Source organism: Garra rufa, chromosome 21 (genome assembly GCF_049309525.1).
Source record: "Garra rufa chromosome 21, GarRuf1.0, whole genome shotgun sequence".
Taxonomy (NCBI): Eukaryota; Metazoa; Chordata; class Actinopteri; order Cypriniformes; family Cyprinidae; genus Garra; species Garra rufa.
In genome coordinates, this window is record NC_133381.1 from 32,205,467 (window position 1) to 32,218,654 (window position 13,188).

General features: G+C 34.5%; 1 protein-coding gene across 1 annotated transcript in view; it reads left to right on the forward strand.

Annotated features, from left to right (window-relative positions):
* The window catches only part of crim1 (cysteine rich transmembrane BMP regulator 1 (chordin-like)), a 172,717-nt gene that overhangs the window by 144,610 nt on the left and 14,919 nt on the right, over positions 1-13,188 (forward strand). Inside the window, exons 8-12 of the mRNA XM_073827217.1 lie at positions 1,036-1,164; positions 3,075-3,231; positions 8,411-8,536; positions 12,608-12,813; positions 12,913-13,128. Of these exons, the coding sequence (XP_073683318.1) occupies positions 1,036-1,164; positions 3,075-3,231; positions 8,411-8,536; positions 12,608-12,813; positions 12,913-13,128 (834 nt within the window). The remainder of the gene's footprint in view (positions 1-1,035; positions 1,165-3,074; positions 3,232-8,410; positions 8,537-12,607; positions 12,814-12,912; positions 13,129-13,188) is intronic.

Sequence of the window (13,188 nt, forward strand, 5' to 3'; positions counted from 1 at the left end):
CTTTAAATATAAAAATAAAAGCTAATTTAAAACATTACAATTATAGTATATAAATAATACTTATATAACACTGGTTATATTATATGAAAAGAGTAGCCAGGTTATTCTTTAAGAATTCATATCAAAAATAAAATGAAAAACTTAAAATGTAAAAATAAACACTAATTTTAAAACATTACAAATATAGTATATAAATAATACTAAAATAACACTGGCTATATTATATGAAAAAATGGCCAGGATATTCCTCAAAAATTCTTTTAAGAAAATGTAAACTTAAAATAAAAAATACATCTAATTAAAAACATTTAAAATTAATATAATAGTAAATTAATAATACAAAAATAGAACTATTATATTAAACTGTTATATTATATTGAAAAGAATGGGCAGGATGTACTTCAAAATTTCTTATCAAAATAAAAACTAAACTTCAAATATAAAAATAAAAACTAATTTAAAATATTACAATTATAGTAAATAAATAATACTAAAATAACAGTAGTTATATTGAAAAGAATGGGCAGGATCTTCTTCAAAAAAATCTTATGAAAATAAAAATGTAAACTATATATATATATATATATATATATATATATATATATATATATATAATTTTAAATATTGTAAATAATATAATAGTAAAAGTAATACTAAAATAAGAGTAACCAGGATATTCTTCAAAAATTCTTATCAAAATAAAACTAAACTTCAAATATAAAAATAAAAGTTATTTTAAAATTTTACAAACATAGTATATAAATAATACTAAAATAACACAAATTATATAATAATACGAAAAATGTTAATTTTGTCTTCAACACAACATCATGAGGATAAGTCAGTGATGGCAGGATTTTTTTTTTTTTTTTTATGTGAACAGATTTTAACCAAAACCGAAAGAAAGACTCTTATGACTCATAAGCGTAATCCTGTTTGAGCCCTTACGATCCCGTGTTCTTTCTCTTTCTGTTTAACTATCTGACTTAGTCAAGAGTGACTCACGTCCTCTTGGGGAATTTTTTTGTTTTGTAGAACCCACCTACATCACGATGGCGCCCCCTGCCTGTGGCTCACTGGACAACTGCACGCTGCTGGACAAGAGCTGCACCTATGGCTTCCGGCTGGACTCCAGCGGCTGCAGGATGTGCAGCTGCAAGACACGTAAGTGAGCCGTTACGTCACTGGACAAGTGCTTCATCTTCCTCAACTCATGCAGACGCTGTCAGGCGGTCTTTAGCGGCGTTCTCTCCAGACACTCACTGGCTTTAGCAGAGATGTTTATGAGGATAAACACTGAAGGGCAGATGGATTAAGGGATTGTTTTTATGCTAAAATAGGCTGTGTGAATTTAAGTCTGACAAATGTCAAAGGAAAAAGATAATAATGATGATTTTAATGATTTAGGGTGTGACTACAAGCTTATTTGTGGATTACAAATATGCTATTTTAAGATATACACTACTCTGCAAACATTTGGACACACTTGGCTGAATTTGTTTCTCAGAAACTTTTGATTTGAGAGTATATGTCTGAATAAAATAAATAAAATGAACAAAATAATTTTAATGTAAAATAAAATATCTAATAATTATAATATAAATATAATGTTAATATAATTATAATAAAATGTTATAATACGACATATAATACACATAAAAACTAAACAAAAATTACCCTTTTTTGTTTATTTTGTTTTTAGTTTTCTTTATTAATATAATATAATATAATGTAATATAATATAATTTAATATAATATTGGTTGCTTCTGAAACTCTATTAAAATAAAGTAAAATAATAAAATAAAATAAAATAAAATAATGTATACGTGGAAGATAGTCACGGACAAACAGAAAAAAACATTAAATTTATATTATATTTTATTGTAGTAGATAATTACCAGTAAATGTTTAGTTATTTTGTTGTTGTTGTTTTTTATAATAATATAATATACAACAATTCTCAAATATCCAATAAAAATTACATTTATTATTATATTATATTATATTATTATATATATATATATATATATATATATATATATATATATATATTATTATATTGTTGTTTTGTTGCTGTCTTGTTGACATGTTTCTTGCATATTTGAAATAAAATGACAATCAAATCAAATCAAATATTTTATTATATTATATTATATTATATTATATATTATGTTGGGTTTTTTGTATTTTTTGTTTTTTGTTGTTGTTAAGTTTGTTTTATAATATAATGTGATATAATATAATATAACTTTGTTTGCTTCTCAAACTCCAAAAAAAATAAAAAAAAATAAAATAAAGTAAAATAAAATAAATTATTCAATAAAATAAAATAAAATAAAATAAAATAAAATAAAATAAAATAATGGATGCATTGAAGATAGTGAAGGAAAAACAGAAAAAAAAATGTATTAATTATTTGGAAAAGTTTTGTTTTTTGTAGTTATTGTTTTTTTATAATACATTAAATTTAATCCATTAAAGTAAAAAAAAATCTAAAATGGTATTAAATTACAAATTAAAAAAATAATGGAAGAGCTGAAGGAAGTGACGGAAATACAGCATTATATTATATTATATTATATTATATTATATTATATTATATTATATTATATTAATCATTTTTATAATAATAAATATTATATATTTTAATATAATATAATATTATATTATTTTTATATATATTATTATATATTTCTCATTTGTATAATAAATATAATATAATGTAATATAATATAATATAATATAATATAAAACATTGGTTGCCTCTCACACTCCATTAAAAACATAAGAATAATTTAGGATAAGTAGAAGAAAGTGAAAGAAATACAGCATTTAGTTTTATTATTATATTATATTACATTATATTATAGTAGAAAAATTCATTTTAATTCATTAATTTTTCATTTTTTTATATTGTTATATTATATTATAATGTCTTTATGTATTAGCGTATGTTGCATTTCTCTTATTTTTGCCTTCCTGTCTATGTGTTGATCCTAAAGCATGTATATTAAGGTAATTAATGTCTAAAGCTGTAATTAATTAGTCTCTTCTGTTTTCTTCTAACCTTCAGGAGAAGAGCTGTGCAGTGGTCTAATTGCCAGCTGCACTCTGAAATGCCCTTTTGGCTTCCAGACTGACATTCACGGCTGTGATGTTTGCCAATGTCGACCTCGTCACAAGAAGTGCAAAGCCGTGGCCTGTGCCAAGGACTGTCCATTCGGCTACATGTAAGAAAACAATAATCAGATTCACAGAGCTAACAATAACAAGAAGTGCAGTGTCTATTAAATGTTCATTATTAATGAGACAGTATGTGATCAAATCCATAAAGCTCTTCCTGGCATTGTTTCCTTAAATTATTTGGATAAAAGTTCAACTACATGACTTGTTCCTTTTTTAGCTTTGAAGATTAGTATAAGAACGTCTTAACTTTTCCCAAGTCTCGCCTGACTTAAGTAATAATATAGTTCTGTAAAATTCAAGACCATTTTATGTCATTGTTACTGCACTGATTTTCTAAACTATCAGGACAGGCGGCAGTCATTAGTTGTCACAAACTGAAGCGAATCCCACACTGTTCCTAACACGGTCTGGAGAAATCGTGAATGACAAAATGATCCCCTGTGCTATGCTTTGCTTGTTTGTGCCCGACTGCAAGTTTAGAGCTGACAGCTAATTAGGGCCGGCTCAGATCAGCTCCTCTGATTGCGCCGCGTAAAGGATGAGCTGCGATAGCGAAGCTGAGCGCCTAATCTACACAACACCATGTCCTGACGTTACAACGAATAAACACTGCTGCTTCACATCTGCAAAAAAAACCCTGCTCCAATTACACAGGCAGATCGCCGAGCCAATTTGTACAAACTTTTGTGAAGCTGTGCAGTCGGCAGGTTAAAGAGACACCTTGTGACGAATGGAGATGAGGAGGAGAAAGGTGCAAGAAAGTACGCACGACTACTTTCGGTGACTGAATTGTCAGGGGATTGTTTTTTTTTCCACTTTCTATTCACTCGACAGTGAAGAGAGCACAGGAGGAGGAAGAACAGGATACAGGATTGAAAACTTGAATCTGTTGCAAGCCAGATTCAAACTTAAAAAACCCATATGAGCACCACAAATCAATCAAAATGCATTGTATGAGTCAAAATTATCGATTTTTCTTCTTTGCCAAATATCATTAGGATATTAAGTAAAGATCATGTTTCATGAAGATATTTTGTCAAATCAAAACCCTATTTTTGATTAGTAATATGCATTGCTAAGAATTTAATTTGGACAGCCTTAAAGGTAATTTTCTCAGTATTTTGATTTTTTTGCACCCTCAGATTCCAGATTTTCAAATAGTTGTATCTCCGCCAAATATTGTCCTATCCTAATAAATGTTAAATGTTATTTAAAAAATCCAGATAATTTTGTACATATTTTGGACTATATGGGTGCATAATTTCAAAGAAGGGTATCAAAACGATTGGTTATTTTCTAAAAAAAAAAAAAAATTCAATTTTTATACTTTTTAACCTCAAATGCTCATAATGTCTGGCTCTGCGTCATCTCTGTGTATTCCGGTTCAAGACATTTAGGGTAGGTTGTAAAATCTCATTTTCTCCTCTAAATTTTAAAATCGTCCTACATCACTGCAGAAGTATCGACCCAGTGTTTACAAAGTGAACATGCAAAGAAGATCAAAAGCCATTTACAAAAAAGATAAAACAGCAATGTAGGAAGAAAATGAGATGGGAGTTTTTTTGACCTACCCTAACTGTCATGAACCGGAATACACAGAGTTGATGCAGAGCTAGACAAGATGAGCATTTGAGGTTAAAAAGTATATAAATTGTCAGAAATAACCGATTGTTTCGCTAGATAAGACCCTTCTTCCTTGGTTGGAATCGTTTAGAGCCCTTTGAAGCTGCATTTAAATTGCATTTTGAAAGTTCAAACTAGGGGGCACTATATGCAGAGAAATCCTGAAATGTTTTCCTCAACAAAAAAAATAATGTCTTTACAACTGAAGAAAGAAAGACCTGAACATCTTAGATGAAAGGGGGCGAGTAAATTATCTGTACATTTTTGTTCTGAAAGTGAACTTCTCCTTTAAAGAGGTTGTCAGTGTTTAATATATTGTGAAATAACTTTGACCCTTACTGCTGATTTGAATGGAGATGCAATGTTTGTTTTGGACTTGTTGAAGAAGGGGACAAAAACTATCAGATGTGGCACTATACTCATCCCAGTCATAAATTGCTGGAAATGAAATTACTGGTTGATATAGCCAGATCTCAAGAAAGTTTACACACGCTCTTGGTCCTTGAACTGGCTCCCACTCAGGACACGCACTGTCTGTGGAAGTTTGGCCAGGGCCCGGTTCCAGAATTAAATCACTGAGGGTGCCCTCACATACAGTGCATCCGGAAAGTATTCACAGTGCTTCACTTTTTCCACATTTTGTTATGTTACAGCCTTATTCCAAAATGGATTCAATTTATTATTGTCCTCCAAATTCTACAAACAATACCTCATGATGACAACGAAAAGAAGTTTGTTTGAAATCTTTGCAGATTTATTAAAAAAAAAAAAAACATGTACATAAGTATTGACAGCCTTTGTAATGATACTCAAAATTGAGCTCAGGGGCATCCTGTTTCCACTGATCATCCTTGAGATGTTTCTACAACTTAATTGGAGTTCACCTATGGTAAATTTAGTTGATTGGACATGATTTGGAAAGGCACACACCTGTCTATATAAGCTCCCATAGTTAACAGTGCATGTCAGAGCACAAACCAAGCCATGAAGTCCAAGAAATTGTCTGTAGATCTCTGAGACAGGATTGTATCGAGGCACAGATGCGTGGAAGGGTACAGAAACATTTCTGCAGCATTGAAGGTCCCAATGAGCACAGTTGCCTCCATCATCCATAAATGGAAAAAGTTTGGAACCACCAGGACTCTTCCTAGAACGGGTCGCATGGCCATACTGAACGATCAGGGGAGTTACTCTGTGGATAGAAGAGAACCTGCCAGAAGAACAACCATTATTGCAGCACTCCACCAATCAGGCCTGTATGGTAGAGTGGCCAGACGGAAGCCTCTCCTCAGTAAAAGGCACATGACAGCTAGTCTCGTGTAGCCAGACCTTCAGACTGACAGCTGAAGGTCTGGAATTCATGGCAGCTTTAATTGGCAAAGGCCCGCCCATAAGGCCGTTTGACCGACATGTCAAACAGCCAATCACAGTTCGTTTCGTTCAGCGTCACGGTTCGGTGCATGGAAATGCCTCAACAACAGTAATTTGTTCGCGAACGTCGCAAAAGTGTATAACAACAATCGCGTCTGCATAAGCACCTTTTAGCAAAACGCCGAGTAAATCAGTCTGCGCTTTGTTTCCCGGAGGACCGAAAGCAAACGCGACACTCGCGTCTCCCGGAAATCCAGTCAAATTCAACTAATCAGATGACGACTTCGACATTCCTGAAGTGTTTCCAGTTAAGTGTACCATATGCATCAGACGTTTAGCCAACGTTCCGTGGGTGTGACGTCTGAGGCTGAGACTACATGACAGCCCACCTGGAGGTTGCCTAAAGGCATCTGAAGGACTCTCAGGCCATGAGAAACAAAATTTGCTGGTCTAATGAAACATAGATTATACTCTTTGGCCTGAATGCCAAGTGTCATATCTGGAGGAAACCAGGCACCGCTTATCACCTGGCCAATACCATCTCTACAGTGAAGCATGGTGGTCGCAGCATCATGCTGTGGGGATGTTTTTCAGTGGCAGAAACTGGGAGACTAGTCAGGATTGAGACATCCTTGATGGAAATCTGCTCCAGAGCGCTCTGTACCTCAGACTGGGGCGACGGTTCGTCTTTCAACAGGAAAACAACCCTAAGCACACAGCCAAGATTACAAAGAAGTGGCTATGGGACAACTCTGTGAATGTCCTTGAGTGGCCCAACCAGAGCCCAGACTTGAACCCGATTGAACTTGAACCTTGGTCTCTTTGGAGAGATCTAAAAATTGCTGTGCACCGACGCTCCCCATCCAACCTGACGGAGCTTTAGAGGTAGTGCAAAGAAGAATGGAAAAAATTGCCCAAAAATAAGTGTGCCAAGCCTGGCCCATCGTTGTCTCTTCCCACCTCAATTCTGGCGTCATGAATGAGCACACAAGTGCAAATGCTTGCATCTCAGATTCTAATTTTAGATATATATTTATGCCCCCTCAAAGTTATGGCCGGATCAAGCTCGCGGCCTGAATAATGCATGCAGCTTAGCGCAGACTTCCTCCTCTCGCACAAAGAATATTGATATTCCCCACTGCTGACATCATACCTGATAGCTTCTTATCACCAGACCAAATACGCACTGCACATGGCTGCTTCTCAGCTCTATTATTCGTCCGATAAGAGCGGATAGGATGAAGGATGAGAAGAAGCATGTGTGTGTGCGAGATGGGCAGTTGGGGTTCAAGCCAGTGTGCCCTGGATTGGTTTGTTCTCCAAGGAAGGTGCTTTGGCCATCAGAGAGCATTTTGATTGGTCGTTTTGGTTAGGCGTCTTTAATGTGCCATCTGCTGACAGGACTCCAAGTAAGGTCAACAAAGACTCTCTCTTTCTTTTCTCTCCCTCTCTCCCCTTCTCGCTCTGTTCCGGTGTTAACGGATGACATTGGACCGTGTCTTTGGCACCTGGTGTATAATGGCAAGCTTTGATGTGCCAATGACAAAGTGTGCCGGGAGTGTGCGCTGACTCTTTATGAAGTCCATATGTCTTGAAGAGTTATTCTAAAGGTGCACTCTGGCATTTATTTATTTATTTTGTCTTTGTGCTTTGCTGGCCAACTGACAGCTAGTGGCATGGATCCAGCAATCCACAAATGAGAAATGGTTATTGTTGTCAGTCAAGATTAATTTCAGTGAGTTATAGTGTCCAGTAACAAAATGTAAAGATGAATAAAGTAGTTTTTGACTGGTCATGTGATCTCAACATGGCAGTCCCCATGAGGCAACCCACTCCATCTACACAGAACATGTTTCTGCATTAAAAAATGGAATAATATTATAAATAATATTAAAAAAAATTTAAATCACCCAGTAGCAGATCTATACAGGTGGAGCTGGGGAAGGTGGAGGGTTTTTGAAGCGGGCTGCAACTGCTACAGCAAACACTAGCTGAGTATTTGAATGTTGAGCAGCAAGCTCATTGGCTGCTTATGTGAAAAGAAACCAATCAGCTGTGCCATGTGAATAATGATGTAATTATATCAAATTGAGTTAGAACCTTTCGGGTCTGCACCATCTAGAGTTTTATGACAGAACTTTGTATATGTATAAGTAAAAACTTACTTCATTATATATGTATCTTTTAAGCTTTCTTGTTCTTTCTCTCCATCTTGTTTTCTCTTACCAGTAAGAACAAGCATGGCTGTGACACCTGCCGTTGTAAGAAATGCCCTGAACTACCATGTGACAAGTCCTGTCCAATGGGCTTCCAGCATGATGAGTTGGGCTGTCTGATTTGCCAGTGTAGAGGTAAGTCACTCTTTTCGCCTTCTATAGAACTAGTGATTTTGTTTTAACAAGTTTAACTACAGCATGACTATTACTAATCTCTTAGGGTGTGTTCACACTTGTAGTTCAGTTTGTTTGGCTCATTTGTTTTAGCATCGCATCTTGTCATTACTTCCTGTTTTTGGTTCATTTAGAAGTATTTGGTCCGTGTTGGTTCATATTTCATTTGAACCGCACCAGAGTTCGTTTGGAAGCGGACCTAGGCCGACACTAACAGAGCAATTGCACCAAGTTTGTTTTAATCGAACCAAACATGACAAGTGTGAACACACCCTTTAGAAACTAGTTCTAAATTGGATTCAAACAAATGCACGCCTGTAAAAGTGCATCATGTTTAAGCACCAATTTAGAAATATTTTGAATTAGCTTTTATTTTTATATTTTATATCATTTTCGTTTAAATTTTTGTTATATGCATTTTGTCTTTGCTGTTTTTTCTATTTAGCTGTAGCTATTTGTGTATTTTTGTCCCTGGATCACAAAACCAATCATAAGGGAACATTTTTCAAAACTTAGATTTATACTGAGTAAGCTTTCCATTGATGTATGCTTTAATACAACTATTTGAATATCTGCAATCTGGAAATGTCTTTAACATTGTCTAAATTAAGTTCTTAGCAATGCGTATTACTAATCAAAAATCAAGTTTTGATATATTTACAGTGGGAAATTTACAAAATATCTTCATGGAACATAATGTTTACTTTATATCCCAATGATTTTGACCCATACAATGTATTTTTGGCTATTGCTACAAATAAACCAGTGCTACTTAAAAAAAATTTTTTGAAGTTTTGTGGTCCAGGGTCACATTTAGATAATTTATTTTTATTTTTGTTATATTTTTTGTAATTTTAGGACTTCAGTTTCTAACCTTTAAGTTTTTCATGTCTTTTTTTTTTATTTCAGCTTTATTTCAGTTAATAAAAACAATTTTAATAGATCTACTTTTAATTAACAACAAAACAATGAACTAAATGACTTTATTCTGAATCTGATTAATATAAATAAGAATTATAATTATTTATTACAGATTGGTGACTTTTATCATATTACTGTTGTAAATACAATAAGACACTCAAGGCCATGCATATTTTTGAACACCCAAGGTAAAATCACTGCAGCTCATGGCTTCTTGCTTTAATATATAAGCAAATCTGTTTTAATACCCTTGAAGTAGACAGCTAAGACAAATCAAATATTTTTGTCCCATTTAAAAAATTTAAAATTAAATCAAAAGTCAATCAAATGTATTATAACTCGAAAGTTCTTTTTTTATGGCCAGAAGTGATCTATTGCTACATTGGCCCCATACAGCCGAATCGATATACTGAGGTGTTATTCCTTTAATTTCCAAGTGTGAGCCATGTGCACACAGAGGACTGCTGGGCCTCGAATTCAGGAGACCAGGGTCTCCAGCATGACTCATCCCCCCTCCCTATATTTTCCATTTATTTTGAGGGCCACCTGTTGTATATACAAAAGCCAGGCCCACAGTTACTCGCAGCCCTCCATTATTAATACGAGTCTTGTGTTCTCGTTTGATTCATCTTCAATAATGAAGCTGGCACGTGAAATATTCACAAGCTCGGTTCGTTTAATGAGACGAGAGAGCAAGGAAAAAGACCCTTTTTTAATCTCCCTCGCGTTGAATTTTTGAAAGCGTGCATCCTCCACATATCGCCCAGACAGGATTTTAATCAATGTGAAATGGTTCTGTGATATTGACTGGGGCCTGGCTGGAGCCCTGCCGCTGTTATGGAGAGGCAGTGAGAGGTGACGCTCTTGGCAGATAGAATGAGATTTGAGAATGTTTTGTGCTCTGGGGTTTGGGGCGTGCGAGGCATCACTTGCATATTTTGTCATTTCACGCTGTCTGTGGTGCAGCCGGTGAAAATGTTTCAGTGAAGAGGTCAGATGTCTGGAATATAAATGTAAAAATGATTCAGGGAATCCTCCGGCTTTCGTGTTTCACTATTAATATGCCAAAGAATCCGTCGGGACCAGACTATATAAACACGCTTTTGCACTGTGTCTAACATAAAAATCAGCTTGATCATTTCAAATCATGGTCTGCTTTTACTACAAAGCAGTTGTTCATTCTCATATTGCAATATTGTCCTCAAAATCAGAGATTTAACATTTTTAAAAAATGCTATGAACTGCATAGGTCCAACAATATATTATGACAGGAAAACTTTTGTAAATGCATCAAGAAAAGAAAAAGGGTAATTTACACATGCAGTGTTGGGTTAAATGTATGAGGGATATTCTATGGAAGCCTGTTTCTGCCACTGACTTTTTTTTCTCACAATTCCGAGTTTACATCTTGCATTTCTGAATTTTTTTCTCAGAATTGCGTAATAATAATTAACTAATGATTAATAAGGAAATATTATGGAAGCCAGTTTCTGCCACTGAATAAAAAATAAAAAAAGGTTATTGCGACGAGATATAAACTCGCAGTTCTGAAATGAAGTCGAAATTGGGTATGTAAACTCGCAAATCTGAATTGTGAGTTTATATCATGTAATTCTGAGAAAAGTCAGTAATTGCGAGTTTACATCTCGCAATTCTGACTTTATAACTTGCAATTGTGAGTTAGTATCACAATTCTGAAAAAAAAGAGTTAGAATTGCTAGTTTAAATTGCATAATTCAGATTTTATAACAAGCAATTGAGAAAAAAATTTAAAGATAAAAAGTCACAATAACCTTTATTTTTTGTTTAGTTGCAGAATAAACTCGCAATTCTGAGAAAAAGTCAGAATTGCAAAATGTAAACTCGCAGTTCTGATTTTTCTCAGAATTGCATGATCTAATTTTGACTTTATAACTTGCAATTGCGAGTTAGTATCACAATTCTGAGAAATAAAATCAGAATTGCGAGTTTATATCGCGTAATTCTGATTTTATAACAAGCAATTGTGAGTTAGTATCACAATTTTGAGAAAAAAGTCAGAATTGAAAGATAAAAAGTCACAATAACCTTTATTTTTTTTATTTAGTGGCAGAAAAAACTCGCAATTGTGAGGAAAATTTAGAATTGTGAGTTTATATCATGCAATTCTGGGAAAAAGTCAGAAATGCGAGTTTACATCTCGCAATTTTGACTTTATAACTTGCAATTGTGAGTTAGTAATACAATTCTGAGAAAAAAAGTTAGAATTAAAAGATAAAAAGTCACAATAACCTTTATTTTTTATGCAGTGGCAGAATAAACTCGCAGTTGTGAGGAAAAATTTAGAATTGTGAGTTCATATCATGCAATTCTAAGAAAACGCTGCGAGATGTAAACTCGCAATTCTGACTTTATAACTTGAAATTGCGAGTTACTATCACAATTCTGAAAAAAAAGTTAGAATTGCGAATTTATATCGCACAATTCTGATTTTATAACAAGCAATTGTGAGTTAGTATCACACAATTTTAAGAAAAAAGTTAGAATTAAAAGATAAAAAGTCACAATAACCTTTATTTTTTTATGCAGTGGCAGAATAAACTCGCAATTGTGAGGAAAAATTTAGAATTGTGAGTTTATATCATGCAATTCTAAGAAAACGTTGCGAGATGTAAACTCGCAATTCTGACTTTATAACTTGAAATTGCGAGTTACTATCACAATTCTGAAAAAAAAGTTAGAATTGCGAGTTTATATCGCACAATTCTGATTTTATAACAAGCAATTGTGAGTCATATCATAATATCATACAATTTTGAGGAAAAAAAAGTCAGAATTAAAAAATAAAAAGTCACAATAAGCTTTTTTATTTTTTATTCAGTGGCAGAAATGTGCAATTTTTGTTCAAAACAATTACTTCAGCAAAATTGTACCACATCCTGTTTGCTTTTTACCATATTATGTTTGCTTTGATATTTTTTTTTATTCAATAACTACACTGTGGTTAAAACGATATTAACGTTAATATGTTAATCATTCTCTATGTACCACCTGACTATCTTGATGCGGCTGTGAAGATGGAAAGTCATTTTATGTGTTTATTGTTCATTCATTTTTTTCTCTATGCAGATCAGAGCCCGTCGTCTGTGGCTCCTGCAGTGAAACTGGGCTCCTGCCTCTCTATGGACGGCCGCAGGCACGAGAATGGCCAGAGCTGGCACGACGGATGCAGGGACTGTTACTGTCATGCTGGGAGAGAAATGTGTGCCCTTATTTCTTGCCCAGTCCCCCCTTGTGATAACCCCACCATCCGACCTGGCCACTGCTGCCCCACCTGTCCAGGTAAGGCAACACTTCCACATACTTACATACGATCTCCGTTGATACTTCCTGTATGTAAGATGGATTTTACATGTTAAAATATGTATTTTGTCCCATTAGAAGAGTCCAGTTCCCATAAGCCGGAGCTGAGCGAGGCGTCCGTGTGTTTGGCTCCAGGTGGAGAGTACTTTGTGGAGGGAGAGACGTGGAACATCGACTCCTGCACTCAGTGCACCTGCCACAGCGGCCGTGTGCTCTGTGAGACGGAGGTGTGCCCGCCCCTGCTCTGCCACAGTCCAATCAGAACGCAGGATTCCTGCTGCCCTCACTGTCCAGGTGTGCTGTCAACAAAAGCCTTTGTTTATGCTCTAACTTACAAAAGTGTAGTTTTGAAGC